This window comes from Thamnophis sirtalis, unplaced genomic scaffold (genome assembly GCF_051295495.1).
Source record: "Thamnophis sirtalis isolate CommonGarterSnake01/CBP01778 unplaced genomic scaffold, rThaSir2_p1.2 scaffold_1, whole genome shotgun sequence".
Classification (NCBI taxonomy): Eukaryota; Metazoa; Chordata; class Lepidosauria; order Squamata; family Natricidae; genus Thamnophis; species Thamnophis sirtalis.
In genome coordinates this window covers 70,945,960-70,968,557 of record NW_028261381.1, presented here as the reverse complement: position 1 = coordinate 70,968,557, position 22,598 = coordinate 70,945,960, and the positions used below count along the sequence as shown (strand labels likewise).

Here is a 22,598-nt window from a genome sequence, read left to right as displayed (position 1 = left end):
TGACAAACACAGTCCGAGTATTCAGCACCGATATTTCAATGCAGTTTGGCATGGAAAAATGCGCCACTGTATCCATAAAAAGGGGCAAAATCACTGCATGTGAGGGAATTGAAATGTCCAATGGCCAATTAATTAAATGCAAAGAAAATGAAGCCTACAAATACTTAGGCATTCTGCAGTTGGATAACATCAAGCATGGAGAAGTAAAAACTATTGTCAGGCGAGAGTACACCAACAGAGTTAGGAAAATTTTAAAATCTAAATTGAATGGTGGAAATACAATCAAGGCCATAAATACCTGGGCAATACCAGTTATAAGATACACAGCTGGTATAGTTAACTGGACACAAGCTGATTTGGACCTTTTGGACCGAAAAACCAGGAAACTAATGACAATGCACTACAGTTTACATCCACGTGGTGATACTGATAGACTGTACCTGCCCCGAAATATCAGGTGGCAGAGGATTATTACAAGTGAAGCAAACAGTTGAAGAAGAAAAACATGCACTGGCTGATTATTTAAAAGAAAGTCAAGAACATCTATTAATCGAAGTAAAGAACAAAAATCTACTGAAGGCCCAACAGACGAAACAAGAATACAGATAAGATGTGATAAAATCAAGAATGGAGAGTTGGCAGAACAAAGCACTGCATGGCCAATTTCTGGAAAAAATAAAAGATAAAGTGGACAGTGAACAAACTTGGTTATGGTTAACAACAGGTACATTAAAGAAAGAAACAGAGTCACTAATCCTGGCTGCGCAAGAACAAGCTATCCGCACAAATGCCATTAAGGCCAAAATAGAAAAATCCTCTGATGATGCCAAATGCAGACTTTGCAAAGAAGCTGATGAAACTGTTGATCACATACTCAGCTGCTGTAAAAAAATCGCGCAGACTGATTATAAATTGCGGCACAATTCAGTAGCACAAATGATCCATTGGAATTTGTGCAAAAATTATAATATTAAAACAGCAACAAACTGGTGGGAACATCAGCCTGAAAAAGTCACCGAAAATCAGATGGTCAAGATCTTGTGGGATTTCCGTATACAAACCGACAAAATACTGGCGCATAATACACCAGACATCACACTGGTTGAGAAAAATAAGGTCACAATCATAGACATCGCAATACCAGGTGACAGCAGGGTCGCCGAGAAGGAACATGAAAAAATCGCAAGATACCAGGACTTAAAAATCGAAATTCAACGACTATGGCACAAACCAGCAGTGGTAATTCCAGTGGTAATTGGCACACTGGGTGCTATTCCAAAAGCACTGGAATTACATTTAAAACAGTTAAAAATTGACAAAATCACCATCAGTCAAATGCAAAAAGCCGCACTGCTTGGATCTGCACACATATTACGAAAATACGTTACGACGTCCTAGGCCCCTGGGTGGGGCCCGACTAGTAACCAATGCCAAATCCGGTGAAACAACTGGCCGCTGTGATACAATTGTATAATAATAATAATAATAATAATAATAATAATAATAATAATAATAATAATAATAATAATAATAATAATAATAATAATAATTATTATTATTATTATTATTATTATTATTATTATTATTATTATTATAAGATACACAGCTGGCATAGTTAACTGGACACAAGCTGATTTGGACCTTTTGGACCGAAAAACCAGGAAACTAATGACAATGCACTACAGTTTACATCCACGTGGTGATACTGATAGACTATATCTGCCCCGAAAATCAGGTGGCAGAGGATTATTACAAGTGAAGCAAACAGTTGAAGAGGAAAAACATGCACTGGCTGATTATTTAAAAGAAAGTCAAGAACATCTATTAATCGAAGTAAAGAACAAAAATCTACTGAAGGCCCAACAGACAAAACAAGAATACAGAAAAGATGTGATAAAATCAAGAATGAAGAGTTGGCAGAACAAAGCACTGCATGGTCAATTTCTGGAAAAAATAAAAGATAAAGTAGACAGTGAACAAATTTGGTTATGGTTAAAAACAGGTACATTAAAGAAAGAAACAGAGTCACTAATCCTGGCTGCGCAAGAACAAGCTATCCGCACAAATGCCATTAAGGCCAAAATCGAAAAATCCTCTGATGATGCCAAATGCAGACTTTGCAAAGAAGCTGATGAAACTGTTGATCACATACTCAGCTGCTGTAAAAAAATCGCGCAGACTGATTATAAATTGCGGCACAATTCAGTAGCACAAATGATCCATTGGAATTTGTGCAAAAATTATAATATCAAAACAGCAAAAAACTGGTGGGAACATCAGCCTGAAAATGTCACCGAAAATCAGATGGTCAAGATCTTGTGGGATTTCCATATACAAACCGACAAAATACTGGCGCATAATACACCAGACATCACACTGGTTGAGAAAAATAAGGTCACAATCATAGACATCGCAATACCAGGTGATAGCAGGGTCGCCGAGAAGGAACATGAAAAAATTGCAAGATACCAGGACTTAAAAATCGAAATTCAACGACTATGGCACAAACCAGCAGTGGTAATTCCAGTGGTAATTGGCACACTGGGTGCTATTCCAAAAGCACTGGAATTACATTTAAAACAGTTAAAAATTGACAAAATCACCATCAGTCAAATGCAAAAAGCCACACTGCTTGGATCTGCACGCATATTACGAAAATACGTTACGACGTCCTAGGCCCCTGGGTGGGGCCCGACTAGTAACCAATGCCAAATCCAGCGAAACAACTGGCCGCTGTGATACAATTGTATAATAATAATAATAATAATAATAATAATAATAATAATAATAATAATAATAATAATAATAATAATAATAATAATAATAATAATAATAATAAAACTCCGCCGTTGCCGGTCCCAAGCCCGGATGAGAAAGGAGGAAGGTTGGGATCAGGTTGGCATCTGGTCCCGTAAAAAAAACCCCGCCAACCCATACAATATGGTGAAAAAAACGAATAAGAATTCCATACCGCATCGGTCGTCGCGCGGGTTAACAAGGGCCGCGGCGGATGTTGGGGTCCCTGGACATCCGTCGACAAGTGGGCTACAAGTGGACCAGCCAACAAAACGACAAAAATATAGTGCAGATGAAAACCGTGCCATAATGGCCTGTTACTACAACTCAGAGCCAGAAAAATGAAGCTATTTAAAGCGAATGTATGAATTATGGAAACAACAATATCCAGATTCAAATGTTAGTGAACAACGACTAGCAGATCAAAGGCGATTTATTATACGGAATAAAGTGTTTAGTGAAGTTGAACATGAGGAAATTCAGGCAAATTGCAAAACCCAAAAAACAATATCACAAGCGGAAATAACTGATATTCAAGACACAACTAAAGACATTATAGTAGAACTCCCAGAAGAAGCTCTCGGGGAGGAAATAACACCACCACCACTAGAACCAGTTATCACTGAACCAACTGATGAACTAACTCAAAAACAAAAAGAATTGAAGGATAAGATCATGGAGCATTTTCTGCTTAATGAGGAAAGGCAACGTTTACCATCACTAAAAACTGTGCCTAAGAAAATTTTGGCCCCTATCGTGAAAATGGTTAATGCAGTGTTTTCAACAATTGAACCGGGATCCATCTTGGAAACAAACCAGTTAATGTACAGCGCAGCTGTAATAGTCACTAATGAACTAGGCATTAAAATTAAAGTACCTAGTCACACAACAGAAAAAGCATCAAAGCCAAAGTGGAAAATCCGTTTAGAACAAAAAATAAAAAAATTAAGGGCAGATGCTAGTAACTTAAAGAACATGCATGAGCAACGGCTTAAAAACAACAAAATCATAGATCGGCTAATCAGAAGATATAGATTGGATACAAGAAACATCAATGAAGCTGTAGAGATTGTAAAACAGCAGATAACAGCAACAGCTAGAAAAATTGAAAGATATGAGGCACGAATCATCCAATATAAACAAAATCAGCAATTTCGATCAGACCAACGGTGTTTTTATCAAAGTCTTAATGTGAATGGTGACACCAAAAGTGAAAAACCAGAAAAGCAGGCCACAGTTGAATTCTGGAAAGAATTGTGGGAAAATGCAAAGGACTACAACAAGGAAGCAAAGTGGATACATGACTTTGAGAAAAGCATTGGCAACAAACAAATGCAAGTATTAGAAATAACAACTGAGATGATCAAAAATCGAGTTAAAAAGGTAAAGAATTGGACATCACCTGGAAAGGACCAATTACATGGTTTCTGGCTCAAATATCTGACCAGTTTACATGCAATATTGGCCAGGCAACTGAATGAAATTTTACAAAAGGGCCAAATTGATGAATGGTTGACAACTGGAAAAACATACTTGATTCAGAAAGATCCAACTAAAGGAACAACACCTGAAAACTATAGACCAATAACATGCTTGCCAACAACCTTCAAATTACTCACAGGCATTATTGCAGATAACATGATGGATTATTTGGAAACAAACAAACAACATCTTGCCAGTAGAGCAAAAAGGCAACAAAAGAAGGAGCAGGGGCACAAAAGATCAGCTTCTAATTGATAAAATGATATTAGAAAATTGTAAGAACAGAAAAACGAACTTGAATATGGTCTGGATTGATTACAAAAAGGCATTTGACTCACTGCCACATAGTTGGATCATAAAATGCTTAGAAACAACTGGCATTAGCAAAAATATTACATCCTTTACTGAAAAGGCAATGAAACAATGGAGAACTGAGTTGGCAGTAGGGAATGAGAGCTACGGAATGGTTAATATCAAGCGAGGAATTTTCCAGGGTGATTCACTTTCACCTCTTCTCTTCATCATCGCAATGATCCCACTATCAGTAATCTTAAAAAAAATGAAATTAGGCTACCAAACAGCCAAAAAAGCTGAAAAAATTTCGCATTTACTATATATGGATGATTTGAAACTCTATGGAAAGTCAGAAATAGAAATCCAATCATTGACAAATACAGTCCGAGTATTCAGCACCGATATTTCAATGCAGTTTGGCATGGAAAAATGCGCCACTGTATCCATAAAAAGGGGCAAAATCACTGCATGTGAGGGAATTGAAATGTCCAATGGCCAATTAATTAAATGCAAAGAAAATGAAGCCTACAAATACTTAGGCATTCTGCAGTTGGATAACATCAAGCATGGAGAAGTAAAAACTATTGTCAGGCGAGAGTACACCAACAGAGTTAGGAAAATTTTAAAATCTAAATTGAATGGTGGAAATACAATCGAGGCCATAAATACCTGGGCAATACCAGTTATAAGATACACAGCTGGTATAGTTAACTGGACACAAGCTGATTTGGACCTTTTGGACCGAAAAACCAGGAAACTAATGACAATGCACTACAGTTTACATCCACGTGGTGATACTGATAGACTATATCTGCCCCGAAAATCAGGTGGCAGAGGATTATTACAAGTGAAGCAAACAGTTGAAGAAGAAAAACATGGACTGGCTGATTATTTAAAAGAAAATCAAGAACATCTATTAATTGAAGTAAAGAACAAAAATCTACTGAAGGCCCAACAGACGAAACAAGAATACAGAAAAGATGTGATAAAATCAAGAATGGAGAGTTGGCAGAACAAAGCACTGCATGGCCAATTTCTGGAAAAAATAAAAGATAAAGTGGACAGTGAACAAACTTGGTTATGGTTAACAACAGGTACATTAAAGAAAGAAACAGAGTCACTAATCCTGGCTGCGCAAGAACAAGCTATCTGCACAAATGCCATTAAGGCCAAAATAGAAAAATCCTCTGATGATGCCAAATGCAGACTTTGCAAAGAAGCTGATGAAACTGTTGATCACATACTCAGCTGCTGTAAAAAAATCGCGCAGACTGATTATAAATTGCGGCACAATTCAGTAGCACAAATGATCCATTGGAATTTGTGCAAAAATTATAATATTAAAACAGCAACAAACTGGTGGGAACATCAGCCTGAAAAAGTCACCGAAAATCAGATGGTCAAGATCTTGTGGGATTTCCGTATACAAACCGACAAAATACTGGCGCATAATACACCAGACATCACACTGGTTGAGAAAAATAAGGTCACAATCATAGACATCGCAATACCAGGTGATAGCAGGGTCGCCGAGAAGGAACATGAAAAAATCGCAAGATACCAGGACTTAAAAATCGAAATTCAACGACTATGGCACAAACCAGCAGTGGTAATTCCAGTGGTAATTGGCACACTGGGTGCTATTCCAAAAGCACTGGAATTACATTTAAAACAGTTAAAAATTGACAAAATCACCATCAGTCAAATGCAAAAAGCCGCACTGCTTGGATCTGCACGCATATTACGAAAATACGTTACGACATCCTAGGCCACTGGGTGGGGCCCGACTAGTAACCAATGCCAAATCCGGCGAAGCAACTGGCCGCTGTGATACAATTGTATAATAATAATAATAATAATAATAATAATAATAATAATAATAATAATAATAATAATAATAATAATAATAATAATAATAATAAATTCTTCACAAGGAAGGACAGAGGCTCATAGGTAACAGTAAGCACTTTAATAACAAGAACGTTGTAACAGTAGCAATTGAAGTAGACCGGACAGGCTTTTAGCTGTGCGCGGTAGATCGGGAAGTCAGTAACATTTGACCGGATAGCTTCCGCAGTTATGTAGTAGACCGGGCAGCCGTTGGAGTTGTGCTGCCTTTTATACTCGGCTGACTCGCGCTTGACAGCTCGGCAACTGACAGGTGCGTCTGATTGGCTAAGATGCGCCTGGCTGCTGCCGAGCTGTCATTCGTAAGTGCGAGAACTATATAACAATAATAATAATAATAGTATTAGCCCTTTACCCATCTCACCACAGGGCACCTTGTAAGAAGCAATGCTCAATCAAATTTACACTCAAGAGAGCCTAGAGAGTTACCCCTCCATGGCCCCATGGGAGTCTGACAACCAATCAGAATGCAAGCTCTAGATCAAAGGCCAGAGGGGGCATAAAACCAGGAACTTTCAGCATCTCGCTCTCTTTTCTTCTTGACCCAACATCTGGAAGCATGTGATCCCCCTTTTCTGTTCAGGAACTCAAGCCACGTGATCCTGTCCCCACTGAACCATCTTTCCAACCAGCCTCTATGTTTCCAGTGTTCTTTTCCCCACTTGGAGCTGAACCCAGATGGACATTCCTTCCAACACAGGCAACAGAATTTCATTTTTAATGTGTGCCAGTGTGCCCACAGTTAAAAATGACAATAAACCATATCTTATCTTATCTTATCTTATCTTATCTTATCTAACCGTTACTAACCTTAACATTCAATTGTCTCCACCTTCAATTGCTAAACTTCAATTGTTTCCTGCCCCTTCATAAGAGAGCAATATTCATGCTTGGAAAAAATCTGATCACCGGTAAAGACTAACTACATGCTACAGCGCGCTCACATTTACAACCGGTAGGGAAGGTAAGTGAGTTCCACCCCTGCCCCAAGCACTCTAGACAGCAGCTCTCCATGAGGAGACTCTAAGATGGGGGTCACCTTTGGTTACCTTGCACAAAGGAAACTCCTTGGTTCATTCCATCCATTTCATTATCTTTGCTGTCCTGTACTGAATAGGATTGAAACATCTCTGGAATACGGGGTGGATGAGACTGCAGTGATTATTAGAGATTTATCTTTTGTTGCAAAATTATAAGCAAGATTCCTTGTTTCTATTACAGGGTGAATGAAAAATGTGTAGTCTTGAACCATGGAGAAAAAACCTCCATTGCAGGAGTCTCAAACTCAAGACCCAAGGACTGGATCCAGCCCACTGGGTGCTTAATTCTGGACTGCGGGGCAGCCATGGATACAGCAAAGGACCAGCCCATGGTGCCTCTGCCAGCAAAAATGGAGCTTGTTTGCTGTGAAACTTGGACTCCAAAAAAAGGCAGCTAAGAGAATGATGGACGCGTTTGAACTGTGTTGTTGGAGGTGATTATTATGCATCCCAAGGACTGCAAAAATAACAAACAAACAAGTCCTGCATTGGAGTTCACAAAAAATATCACTTGATGCCAAGATTGCCAAACAGAGGCTTTCATACTTTGGTCACTGCAGGGAATCACTGCAGTTGTAACTTTTGTAATTTTTGAAATCAAACGAAACAAATGTGAATGAGTGGGTCAATCTATTTCTAAAGTTCTGGGTCTACCCACAAAGATAGGCAGACGGGTCAAATAGGCCTAATAGAGACGTTAATTGTTGAGAATTTAACTTTGGCTATTATTTTCTTTCTTACAAGTTAAATTGAAAATTTATTATGTAGAATAAAAAAATAGAAAACAGATGGAACTGAATTATAACTATAGAATTCAGCTGTTTTAAAAGCAAGTAGGACTATGGGAAGATGGAATTTAATAGATCCCAAATGAAAGTCTTTCTGTTAGGAACTATTTTCTGAACTGTTGTCTGGACATTACTCTGGTTGCAGGTGATGCAAAAAGTTTGCAAACTGTAGTAGTGAAAGTTAGAGAGCATGGTGATAAAAGTGATGATTATCTTCTGCCTTTTAGCATCAACCATCAACAGTAAAGAAACAAGCAGCCAAGAAATACAAGCAGGAAGAGGGTTGGAGCAACACGTATGCTTTTAAAGGAAAAAGTGAAACCACTCCTTACAGCAGGTATAAAAGTAAACGGACCTTTTCACCTGCTTAGCAAAGCAACATCGGATTGTGCCTGGACGTGTTCACTACAGAGAGGTAAGTCTAAACACTGTATTGTTTAACATGGATCAATTGTTCTTCTGGGTAGATGCTTGCATGAGATGCTTGTAATGGGCACATTCAGACACTTCTAATCAGAGGCATCCAGATTGTTCATGTAATGAAAGTCAGCATGGAGGAAAGTATTTCCCTGCACTTTATTTTAACAAGCAGCAATTTCACACAAGTCATCCTGGGCAGAAACTTAACTCTAGAAAAGCTCTTGCCTAGTAGAGCAACCATAAGCAAAACCCAATAGCTGGCTGAGGATGTGAGAACCTGGAGTGTTTCAGATATTACAGTGCAGATCTGTTTGGTTGCTGTGCCTTGATAGCTGGGCTGGGGTTTGATTAAATGGGAACTCCCGTCCTGTTCATGTCAGAGGCACCTTTTAAGGGGCTTCCGGGTTGAAAGGAGTAACTGGTGATGTCTTCATTGCTTGAACGATGCCATGGAGGCTTTTTTCTTGTCTCTGTCATGGAGCTGGACTGAATGACAGGAGCTCACCCCACTATGTAACTCAGGTCTCAAATGTGGCATCCAGCATCCTAACTATGTGAGCCATTGCACTCCTTATTAATGTGAACTGTCTTGATTCTGTCTTGGGATTTGACTCAGGTCAAAAAATCTACTTTCCCTCACTCTTCTAATATAAGGAGGACTATCCCTCACCCTCTGCCTCAGTTTCCAGAACCACCTGCTCCACCTGGAGCCTCACCCACTGCTGGGCGTCTCCCTCCATGGTAGGAGGCCTGGAGCCAGCAGGGAAGACTTTGTACCTTTCAGCTCAGCAGTGCCCTTTGTCCCTTCCACCTATGCTGAACAGTCCACTCAGGGATTTTCCATAAGCAAAGTTTTTTAAATTGGCCAATTGTCAATACCCAGGGAAACTGGGCACCTAAGTTGGACTGATCCTAAAGAATTTCACTCCAGGAGTTTGAAAAGCACAGCTTAGTTTGTCCTGGGACTGAGCATTTAAAGAGAAGAGTCATTTCCATGGAATACTAGGATGGCCTCCAACTCTCAGTCTGAAGTGGCTGTACCCCATGATCTGGACTTTGTTATAACAGACTTAATAGACCCAATAATAGACCCAATCAGGGGTGGGTTCTGGCAGTCACTCCTGCCGGTTCGCTCGGGGGCATGCCGTGGGCATGATTGATGCGTGCTGCACATGAACACCCTGTAAAATTGAAAACTATCAATCATTACCAGAAATAACCCCTTAGATATTCCAAAATAGTAACAGAATTATTGCAAACTAATTTATTGCACCATTAAAATTTTCCAAAAGAAATACTATTCAAATCAGATAAACCAAAAATAGCAACTCATTATTTAACCATTAATAATAAATATTTTTCCCTTATTCCTTCCAGTCATCTTTGAATTCCATAAATAGAATTGAACTCTAACTCCTATTTTCTTCTAGTCTCTTTGTTTTTTCTGTTGAAGTTTTTATCATCTTTACCCATTTGTAGTTTCCATGAAGGGACCCCAATAAATCTTCTCTATTCAATTTAAGAGGATAGTCCACATTACTCTTTGGGTGTTATTTGTATCCTTTGGGGATTTTAAAACAATTGTCCAAATCCTTAAAATATAAACAAAACATAGTTTTCCATAATAGAGGATTTTTCTAAGTGCTGTTCCAGATTGCATGCACATACACAGAGTGTTTAAGGACTTTAATTAAACACCACCAGCCCTTAATGTCATTTCCCTGATCCCCTTTGCATTAAACTTACCTGCAAACAGCCCCCCCCCAAAGTTCCAATAAAGCAAAGTCCGGCACAAAGGCCACCAACCAAAATATTAAATCCAAAGTCTTCAAAAGGAATAATATACGTACAGTAAATATATGACTGCAAAAATGTACAAACTTTTGTTGAGATTTGAAATGGAACAAGTTAAAATGCATGATAAAATGCACTAAGAATGTTGGTTATAACATACAAATAGATCAACTGGAGATGATAGTCAAAAAGTCTGAAATTCACTCTAACTTAGAACCTAAAAAGAGTTTTTATAAGATGTTGTACTGTTGGTATATGATACATTATCTAAAATTTGCAAAGGCACTTCTAATTGCTGTTGAAAACATGGAAACCATAAAGGGACAGATTGCCATGCATGGCAGTCTAATGAAATAGTGAATGCCAATATATATGCAGAAAACTAAAAAAAAATATATTCCAATGACACTAGAAATTTTCTTTGTAGGACTTATGAATAGCCAATTACAAAAGACTCATGGGTGATTAGTTTTATATATGGTAATCACAATGGTGAGATGAATCACAAAGATGGTAGAACTTTCATAAATGGCTAAATTGACATGTTTGATTAGGAAAGGAAGAACTATCACTTTATAAAAGACTAAAAACTCCTTAAAGACTTTTTGTTCAAAATGGATAAAAATGAACTCCTGGATTTACTGGTTAAAAAGGACTGTATTGGGGAAACTATAGTATGTAATTTTGAGAGGGAAATTGTATCAAGTAATTATTTTGGGCTCAATTGTGGTCATACATGGAGGGCTAGCTACATTGTGAATGGGGAGCTGACTAAACTCTGTGAAATGCAGAAGGGAGCAAGTTGAGATGCCCAGTTTTCATGTTGGCTCTTGAAATTCTGAACAGAGCAGAAGAGATAAGAATATTGGCAGAGTGAAAGTTAAAAAATAAGTATAGAAATGAAGGGCATTTCCTGGGGCTGGGTTTTAATTCTGGAAAATCCAATAGAAAGAATATATTTTAATAGACAAATTAATAGCCATAGAACTTAGATTGCTTCACAGTGCAATTACCAATTACAAAAGACTCATGGGTGATTGGTTTTATATATGGTAATTTCAGGGAGCAAAAATGGAAAAATACAGAGATAGCCACAATGGCGGAGTGAAACACAATGGTGGTAGAACTTTCATAAATGGCTAAATTGACATATTTGATTAGGGAAGGAAGAAAAATCACTTTATAAAAGGCTAAAAACTCCTTAAGGACTTTTTGCTCAAAATGGATAAAAATGAACTCCTGGATTTACTGGTTTAAAAGGACTGCATTTGGGGAAATGGAGCTATATTATGTAATTTTGAGAGGGAAATTGTATCAAGTAATTATTGTAAAACAAGGTCAGAAATAGCTTCTTTTAGTCTTTTTTCATCTTCTTGGCTTTCTATTATTTTCCACACTTTTGTCTATATCTATTTCTTTACTATTTCTTTCTACTATTTTTTTTTTATATATAAAGTAATCATTTGAATAGTTATCATTCCATCTCCAACTTCTATATATGCATCTCTTCTGATCTGAGTTCAGGGATGGAAGTTACAGTGTTTGTTCTTATGAATGATCTAAATGGGATTAGATAGTGAGAAAATACCCTCTACATTTCCATGGCATCCTTTCTGACACTCCAGAAGGAACAGTTTACTGTGTTTTTGCACCTTCTGAATTGTGTGGCTCCAAAAAGGGATATACTACTTCAAGGGGAATCTGTCTGCCCATTATGTTAAAGCCAAGAGAAAGCTCTGGGTTCACATCATTGGAAAAGACAGGTGGAAACCTGAAGGACAGGCTTCTTGGTTATAGCTTGCCATCTCAGGTCAGGATGAGTGCTGTCTACCTTTTAGGAATATAGCCTGCCTAGAATGTATGGAATGGGTGACATACAGAAACCAGTATGAATGAATTGATAAATAAACTGCTGTGCCTTTGTGAATGAGCTAACTAGTATAACTTGAATATTGTTGCCTTCAAATCTAATTATCCATATTAGTTTAATTCTCTAATTTTAATTTTAGATCGGATATAATCCATCATAATTGACATGAATAACACTGTGAGAAAAAAAATTTACAATGCATTGAATGAACTCCTTGAGAAAGAATTAAAACAATTTAAAAGCTGGCTAAATTCTATTGATTATAATGGAAAGCCAAACATTTCTAAAGCTTCACTGGAGAAAGCAGAAGCACTAGAAATTCTAGATCTCCTGAGTCAACATTATGAAAAAGATGCTCTAAAGGTGTGCATTGATGTCCTTCGAGAATGCAATAAAAATGATCTTGCAGAAAAACTTGAAGAAACTGGACAGAAAGGTAAGCAAACCCAACATATTATAGAAATGATCTCTCCATTTAAGATCAAATGGCAATAAAGATCCATTATCATTTCTTTGCCACTGAATCTTGCTCACCCGATTTGTTGGTGGTGGTTAGAATTGGCAGTGGCTCCCTGGGATTTCAGAGTAGAACTTTTATCCCAGTCTGAGATTCCAGGTCTTGAGGTTGAAATCAAATCTAAGGGAACATCTGCATTATCACTCAGCTTGACATTTTCTTGTCACTGTTAAACTAAATGGATAGGCCAAGTTCAAGCCAAAGATGTTAGTCCACTGATCTAAATTAAAGAGAGATCTTTAAAAGTTTAATTTAATCCATCCTTTTTTCCAGCATCCTTCCTGACATAATACAGTATTAAAGTATCTTATATGTTATGATGCTACTGTTGCTACTAGGGAAGGGAGCAGGGCATGTTATGCTGGGTGGAGTCAAAGAACAAAGAAAGGTAGCATTTTCTTAATTCCTTCAATGAATTACCAAAATGAAACATTTTTAAATTATATTTTTCTTCAAATATATATTGAGACAAAAATCTCCTACTTTTATAAACTGTATATATTTAATCCTTAAAGCATCCAGCAAAAAAGAAACAAACTCATTGAACTAATGACTGACACTATTGTGGTATGCAATATATGTTCAATGTCTGTGCTTATGCCCAAAGAATATCCAAATTATAAATGTATTAAATGTGAACTACATGAACTACTAGAAGAAATAGCAAAGGATCTAGAGGCAACTCTAGACCAATTCCAACCTATGCAACAACGTTATATCCAAATGGAACCAAATAATGAACAAACAGCCCCTAGAGGAATTGACCCTGTGGCTAAACCTTTGGAGAAATATAAATGGAGGCATGTCACACAAAGAAGGAAACATGACAATCAAAGAAATAAGCAGCATACATGTAACAAACCCCTACTGCCCAATTTTACCAATCCCAATGTAGGCCTATTACCTCTGAGCAATCGATTTCTGCCCCTTGATTAAAACATGCAGACGCACAACCTCCCCCTCAAACACATGCAGACACCATCATGCAAACACAAAGAGACATCATCAAATATCTCTTGAAAAGTCACATTATCAAACACATCTGTGATAAACAGAAAAGTACCCCAGACTGCCCCCCCTAAAAAGGAAGATGAGTTTTGATGATAGCAGATTATATTCTCAGACGAACACAACCAGCTATCTGCAGACCAGACATTCAATCTAGGGAGGTATGTTGTCTCCCTGGAGCAAAAATCAAAGATGTGGCTGAAAACCTTACCAAAATAATTAGGCCAACAGAGAACTACTCCTTTCTCCTCTTTCACATAGGGATGAATGACACAACCAAGAACCTGAACACAATATTGAAAGATTATGAGCAACTAGGCAAAAATGTTAAGGAGCTAGAGGCGTAAGTGGTATTCTCATCAATACTCCCAATGAAAGGTCAACACCCATTGAGGGGGGAAAAGAATTCTAGAAATAAACTTGTGGCTAAAGGGTTGGTGTCACCAAGAGAACTTTAGTTTCCTGGATCATGAACTATATTATCTATATGAAGGACTCTTGGCAAGAGATGGGCTGCACTTGAAAAACAGAAGGAAATGTATAGGTAGTGTTCGAGTTACAAATGTAATGGAGCCTGTATATTCCATTTGCAATCTGAGGATTCATGGGAGTGAATCTCATACCTTGAACAAGATCACTCAATTATTGAATGCCCATGCATTCAATAATTGAATGTGCAGTTTGTTAAGTGCACATGAGGTATCTCAGGATGGGGAAGGCCATGGGGGAGCCTAGTGATGGAACAGGCCATCTACCTAAGAGCACCCAAGGTTTCCCACGACCCACAGATTCCTCATTCTCCCTCCCCTGGGGAGGTGGGGGACTGCCCTGGGTGACTTACCTTATGATGATCTGTCTTCTCTCCAGCCTTTGTTTTGCCTGCTTCCTCTTTTTTTGCTTGATGAAGCCTCTGGTGATGAAAAAGGAGGGCGCGTGCAACCCTCCGACCTCCTGTTTAATTACGGGAGGCCTCATCAACCAGTTTTCCAGTGAGAAAAGAAGCCCATAAGGATGCTCATTGGTTTCCAGGCCTCCTTTCTCATTGGCAAACACTTGAATATTGTATCCCTGTAGACTTCATCAGCCCTTTTCAAAAAGCCCTTGCTGGCAGTAACAGAGCTTCAGATGGAGGCATCTGCCCCTCCCAACTTCCACTGGTGCCAACAATGACTTTTTTCAAAGGGCTGTCAAAGCTTACAGGAATGAAATCTCCCCACAGGCTTTGACAAGGAAATGGCAAATGGAGGGAAGGCCTGAAGGACCAAAGCTTTCTCTCCATTTGCAAATATCCAGGTTTCAATTCGCAGAGAATAGAGCCCTAAAATAGGAGACCATGCAAGATCAGTAGCATAAGATCCCACACTACTGATCTCACATGATCTTGTGGTTCGTTAGGCCTCTGTTCTTTGCAAATTCATCGAAAGCCTAAAGGAATGAAGTAGGCAAAGAAATTTCAAGAGAGAGTAGATCTTCCGAGGTAAGTGAGTCTCCACAGGCAAAGTTCCTGTGAAGACCCAGCCGGGGGTGGGGATATGCAGGGGGAATGTGGCAGAGCCTCTGCAGTGGTTCATAAAAGTGAACAACTGCCATGATGTTGCAATATTCATAACTTGCAACTTGTTTGTAAACACCATGGAGTATTAGCATGTAACTTTGAACATTCACTAAGGGAACGCTCTTAACCCGGGATTACTTGTACTCTGAAAACAACTGGCTCAAACTAAAATTGGGCTTTAAACTAAAATTGAGAGGGGAGGGTGACCAATGTTTGGAAAGTCTAGAACACAAAACCAATCATAAACCCAAAGAGAACAAATCAAACAATCAGGTAGGTAGTGATGAGAAAAAAGAAAATCTCAAACACCAAGTAGAAGATGCAGGAAACAAACCCATGGACAGGCAGAAAAGTCTCAGATGTTTTTATACAAAGTTTGGGGAACACACATGGTGACCTAGAAGCAATAGTACAGAAGGTGCCATGATATGGTTGCCATTACAGAAACTTGGTGGGATGAAACTTATGACTGAAATGTACTGATGGGTGGATACATATTGTTCAAAAGAAACAGATCTAACGAGGAGGTGCAGTTGCAGTCTATGTAAGCAAATACATCTACAGAAATGTCCATGATGAAAGATTAAAAAAATGCAAGAATGTATATCACTTTGCATAAAAGGAAAAAATGGTGACATTGCTATAGGTATACACTATCTGCCACCCAACCAATCATAAGAAATAGATGAGTGAGTGGGTAGGCTGTCAGAGGGGAGAGGCATTGGGTGGGGTGCTGGATGGAGAGCTGGCTGGAAGGGAAAGGGAGAAGACTGTCAGAGGGTTGTGGCGTTAGGTTGGCTCCACCCAAATGCTGAATTAGCATTTCAGCTGCAGCAGGGGATGGGGCAGAGGGTGGGAAGGCAGAGGTAGAGGGGGATTTCCTATTTTGACCCCCCTCAACCATCTCCATTGCCTCTGTGCCTTGGCCTTAACCCAAAAGGGCAAATTGGATGTGGTGGGATGTGGGCAGTGGTGGGGCATCTTCCATTCTGCAAGATTTTTTTAAAAGCTCTGCAGCTCTGCCATTTTTCCCCCATGGTGCGGCTCTGCAAGTTTTTTAGTGCCAAAGCTCTGCCAGATTTTATTTACAACACTTCCATCCATATACAAAAAATCCTTGCAATGTGGCAGCAGTACTTTAAAAAGTCTTGCAGAGCCATAGCATAGCAAAAATAGCAGAGCCACAGTGCTTTAAAAAAATGTGCAGAGGTGCAGAGCAATGTTCCCTCTAATTTTTTTTTCCGTGTGTGCGGAAAAGTATAGTTTTCGGGCAGCACATTTTCATGCCTGAGCACCTGAATTTTTTTTAGCCATAATTGCCATCAGAGCAGATGTTGGGAGGGGGGCAAGGAGGAAAAGGGTCCCCTCCCTCTCCCTCAGACCCCCAGGAAGGAAGGGAGGGGAGGGGGAGGGAAAGAAAAGAAAATGGGAAACAAGAAAAGGAAAGGAAAAAGGAAAGGAAATAGAAAAGAAGGAAAGGAAAAAGGAAAGGAAATGGGAAAGAAGGAAAGGGAAAAGGAAAGGAAAGGAGAAAGGAAAGGAAAAGAGAAAGGAAATAGAAATAAGGAAAGGAAAAAGGAAAGGAAATGGGAAAGAAGAAAGGAAAGGAAAGAGAAAGGAAAGGAAAGGAAAAAGAAAAGGAAATGGAAAAGAAGGAAAGGAAAAAGGAAAGGAAATGGGAAAGAAGAAAGGAAAGGAAAAGGGAAAGGAAAGGAAAAAGAAAAGGAAATGGAAAAGAAGGAAAGGAAAAAGGAAAAGAAAGGAGAAAGGAAAGGAAAAGAGAAAGGAAATAGAAAAGAAGGAAAGGAAAAAGGAAAGGAAATGGGAGAGAAGAAAGGAAAGGAAAAGAGAAAGGAAAGGAAAAAGGAAAGGAAATGGAAAAGAAGGAAAGGAAAAGGAAAAGAAGGAAAGGAAAGGAGAAATGAAAGGGAAAGAGAAAGGAAATGGAAAAGAAGGGAAGGAAAAGAAGGAAAGGAAAAGAGAAAGGAAGTTAGAAGGACAGAGGAAAAGGAAAGAGTGGAAAGGATTAGTACTGCTCAAAAATCAAGTATCAAGATCCCGTGGACCCCTTTGGCTCAGGCAATCCAATCCCATGCTGCTTCCCTCTCTCCCCAAAGCAAAGGGATCACAGAAAAAATGCTGAGCCCAGAACGGGGCTTCAGACGAGGCAATGCCTGAGAAACCCCGGATGTGCAGAGAAACGCAGGCTAAAACCAGCAAATCCCATTTTCCCAGGAATTGACGAAGCCCCAGAGGACCAATGGGAATTCTCCCTTCTGCAGCATCATCGGTCTCCGGGCAAAGTCTTCCTTGATTTCACCAATCAGAAATCAGAGTTCAGAAGGGAGGGAAGGGGGATATTTTCAGTCACATTTAAAGACATTAAAAAACACTGCGCTGCACTTTGAAACTTGTGCACAGTGTTTCTTTGTTACCTGCGCGGCCGCTCACGCGCGCAGCTTAGCGGGAACGCTGGTGCAGAGGTGTGTCGCTGTAAAAAAAAAACTGGCAAAGCCGCAGCATAGAAAGAAACTGGCAGGGCAGTGGCACTTTAAAAACTTTCAGAGTGGTAGAAGCCCACTGCCCGCTCACCACCACAGCCAAGCTGCCCATTCGGTCCAGAACCAATTTGCAGAGGCAACAGCAGTGGTAAGAGGGTCAAAATGGGAAGTACCCCACTCAGTGCTGCTGCTATCTGCCCTCTGAATATCTGTTCAGTTGCTCCCCAACTGTCGTAGTCCAAAGTGCAGAGGCACCAGTGGTGAGTGTCAAAATAGGAAGCCCCCACCTGCCACTTCCTCCCCACCCCCACCCCTTCCTCTGCTGCAGCTGAACCTCCAGTTCAGTGTTCAGGGCAGAGCCAACCTACCGCTGCCAGCGTCTGACAGCCCACTTGCTCGCCCTCATGCCTGCTCTCCATCCAGTGCCCTCCCATTGTTGCTCCCCTCTGACAGCCCATTTGCTGACTCACCTGCTAACTCACCCAGCTGTCCATCCAGCGCCTGCAGTAAGTAATCCTGAAGTGAATGTCCAGTGTTGAGATGTCCTGTGAAGAAATGGGGGCACCGAGTTGGCAGAGGAGACTTAGTGGTGGCAAGAAATCTCAGTAAGCTTTAAGACTCTAATGCCTGGGAGGAGGAGTCAACCTCCCAACAGTACGGACGTATGGTCTCGATGCTCCGAGATCACTGCCAATACTTTTTCCGCTGGGTGGTCCAATCAGACCTAAACTGTCCTGAAGAGACAGTGAACAGGAAGATTACATCTTGCTGATCTCAGGGACCCCACAAAGTCCCTGTTTGACCCAAGGTCAGTAAAATGATGACCCAGATTGTTGGGGGCAATATGCTGACTCTATAAATCACTTAAAGACACTTATAAAACATTGTGGAACAGTATATAAGTCTAAGTGATATTTCTAGACATTCATAGAAATTATAAACCCATGCATTTTTTTTTTAAAGTACTCTATGACTTACCCATTTTATGCGTATTTCACTAATTCTAATCCATCTTTTGTTGCAGATGTTGATGCTCACCAACTTCCAGATTTATCAGGTAAGGCACAAATCATTCAAAGTGTCATTGAATTATGTTTAAAACTAATTCAGCATGAGCATTTCCTTTCCTCCTTCCCCATCTATGCAAAGTATTGTGAATGGGAAAAACTCCAGGAGGTTTTGTGGTACTGACCATGAAAAAGAAAGGGAGGGAGGGAGGATTCCAATACTTCCTGCCAGCTTCCCAAAAGGAAACTCAGTGGGGAAGCCGGCAGGAAGTTTGGCCCCATTGGATTTTTTGCTCTCCCTTGTCATTCTCTTTTTCTGCTTAGATAAGGAAATATTTAAACGATTACCCAACAATGTTTCTAGTATTATATTATCATTGTCCATGGATAATTTCTGTTAGTACACAATTCATTCAGAATTTGTAAGTAACATGAAGTCTTCTCTCCATTGGCTAATTGAGTCCATAAATGTTCCTTTGCAATCTTAAACAAAAAATCACCTACTACTAAGAATGGCAGAGAGAATCCATTTTTGTTTTCCAGCCACAATTTCCATGAAATAGTCAAATAATATTGCCATCACCAAAAATTAAAGCCCAAATCTGTCTGAAGCATATAATAACCTCTGTTCCAAATATAATAATATTAAGACTTTTCAAAAATGTATTTTTAAATGAGATATGATTCCTGTTATATCTCATAGATGGCAATGGTTATTGATTCCTTTTCTATACAAATGTAATTGGGATCCCCACTCTATCGCCAGCCACCTGGAGCTCTAAGCAGAGGTGGGGGAGGCGGCGAGTTCCAAGCAGCAGCTGAAAAGTAAGCAACGATCCCCCTCAGCATTTTTTTCCTGTCAGTAGAAAAAGTGCTGAGAGCTCACCCCCACCACCTGAAGCTCCAAGCAGAAGAGGTCATCGGCTGTTGCGAAGAACCTGTGGCTCTGGGTGCACCACGCCTGCTTCGTTCTCTTTGAGATCTGTTTTGCAAACAAGATGCAAAACAGCTCTCTAAAAAGAACGAAGCAGGCATGGTGCACCCAGAGTCACCACTTCTTCACAACAGCTGAGGATGGAAGAGTTCACTCAGGAGATCTGTGATCTGATAGGAGAGTGGGAGGAGCGGGCTTCCTTGCCAGGCTTGAGGAGGTGGAGCTGTTGTCTGAGGGCAAGAGCAATCCCTGGCTGCCTCTAGGTTAGGGTGGAGAGCCACCTTGAGCCTCCTTCTCTTGCTTTCCTTGTGCCGGAAACATCCTTCTCTGGGCAGAGGCAAAGAAGAAGAAGAAGAGCCACCACCCTCCTCCTCCTGTGGCTTCTGCCCAGTGCTCTCTCTCTTTTCTGATAGGGATCAGTGCCCAGGAATTTTCTGCCTCGTGCGTGCCGGACTGATCGACCATGTAAGAGAGAGAGAGAGAGAGAGGGAGGGAGGGAGGGAGGGGGAGGGAGGGAGGGAGGGGGAGGGAGGGAGGGAGGGGGAGGGAGGGAGGGAGGGGGAGAGAATTCCCCCCCGCACACTGTCTTCACCCAGGCAGGCAGTGCAGGTTCTGCTATGACATGTGTCTTGCTGTGCCCATCCCCTCAAGTGAAGGAGGCACTGAACATAAACTGCCAGCCTATGCTCAAACCAGCCCGCCTCCTCCCTCTGGAGGGGGAGGGAAGGTCTCTCCCAAAACTGTCTTCTTTCCTGCCCTCCTGTGGCATCAGTTTGTAGGGGGAGGTCATGGACTGTTCAGTGCTGAAGTAGAAGCAGTTGCGGCGGTAATGAAGGTGAGACATCTTTGCCAGCCTACCAGCTGGCAAAACAGAAATTTTTGCCCAGTTAGATGGGCATCACTAAGTGGGGGGCATGTGACTGAGTGGGCATGTGCATGAGTGATGTCAAGTTGGCCCCGCCCACTCAGTCACATGCTTCCCCTCCCCCACCTAGCCATGCCCATTGAAAAGGTAGTAAAAAATTTTGAAACCCACCCCTGGATTCATTGCATTGTCAGCCAGATTTTCAGACTGGGTTTGGCATTTTTGTCTACCTATCGAGATCTTACCAAGAACCTGGGATAGTTAGATATGGATATTTGATGGTGTTATAGATATTGTCACAGGATGAAAGTTGCTCCCAGTAAAGCTGCCTTTTGCAATTGACTAATGGCCCTTTGTCAATGCCAATGATGTTCAAGTGGTGCTCCAGTTGTTTTTGGATTTCATCTAAGACACCTATTACTATTGGTACTACCCTTGCTTGCCTTTGCCACAGTCATTCTATTTCTATTTATAGGTCTTTGTATTTTGTTATCTTCTCCCATTCTTTGTCTTCTATCCTTCTGTCCCCAGGCACTGTCACATCCACTAGCCAGACTTTTTTGTCTTTCCTATCAACAATCTGGGATGTTATATGGCAGGTGCCTCTCTATTTCAATTCTAAAATCCCAGAGCAATTTAACTTCTTCATTTTCTATGATTTTACCTGTTTTATGGTCTCGTCAGTTTTTGCTTACAAGCAAATGATATTTCCTGCAGTTCTTCCAATTCACCTTTGTTGCTACTTTGTCATGCTACTGTTCGTAGTCAGTCTGGGCAATCTTCTTGCAGCAGTTTATCAGATGGTCCACTGTTTCGTCAGCTTCTTTCCATAGGCAGGACTTACTGTCTGTTCCTGTCCTCTTAATTCTGCCTTTGTATCCATTTGTCGTTAAGGCTTGGTCTTGTGCAGTCAGAAGTAATCTCTTGGTCTCTTTCTTCAACTTTCCTGATCTTAGCAATTAGCAAAAGTCAGGTCTTGCTCTTATCTGCTTTCCCTGCTATTTTTTTTAAAATGTAATGGCCATATAGTGGTTTGTCTTCCCATGCTTCAATTCAGTTCTGTATTCTGTTTTGGTATTTCTTGTAGGCCAGTTTGGTCCTTCCAGTCAGCCTTTCCAGTCAGCCTTCTTGGCATACTAACTTCAGTGCATCTTCTTCATTATCCTTCACATATTCTTCCAAAGCCGTTTTATCTTCTTCAACCATCTGATGTATTTGCAACAATCCACTCCCATCTATTTGTCTTGGTAGGTAGAGTCTGTCAATGTTGCTTTGAAGATGATTCATTGTCATTATTTTCCTGGTCTTCCTATTCATTGCTTTTCGTTCTGCTTGAGTCCAGTTCACTATTCCAGATGTTTATCTAATGACTGGAATTGCCCAGATGCTGATTGCCTTGATGGCATTTCCTCCATTGAATTTGGACTTTGAGATCTTCTTCACACTTTCTCTAATCCTTTTCTTGACTTCAATGTGTTTGATGTTGTCAGTTTGAAGGATACTCAGGTATTTGTAGTAATCATCTTCATCCAGATTCTTCATGGGGCATCTTGATTTCTTCAATTTTCACTATTTTTCCTTGTTTGATAGTGAGTGCGTCACATTTGTCCAATCCAAAATGCATTGCAATTTCTTGGCTGTATATACAGACAGTGTTGAGCAGCGCTTCTATTTTAAACTGAGTTTTTCCATGCAGCTTCAGATCATCCATGTAAAGGAGGTGGAAGAGTAGATGTTTGTTAGCCATGGCCTGAGTTATTCAGTATTGTTGAGAGAGGAAACACTGCAATGACAAATAGTAGTAGTGACAGTGAATCTC

The 22,598-nt window shown here is 40.2% G+C and overlaps 1 protein-coding gene and 1 pseudogene across 1 annotated transcript in view; one reads left to right on the top strand and one right to left on the bottom strand.

The window, feature by feature from the left end:
- LOC148049549 (NACHT, LRR and PYD domains-containing protein 12-like) overlaps positions 1 to 22,598 on the top strand; it is a 206,453-nt gene that overhangs the window by 131,892 nt on the left and 51,963 nt on the right. The window contains exon 4 of the mRNA XM_087704001.1: positions 18,998 to 19,030. Within this exon, the coding sequence (XP_087560127.1) occupies positions 18,998 to 19,030 (33 nt within the window). The remainder of the gene's footprint in view (positions 1 to 18,997; positions 19,031 to 22,598) is intronic.
- On the bottom strand, positions 21,076 to 22,321 carry LOC148049550 (uncharacterized; annotated as a pseudogene).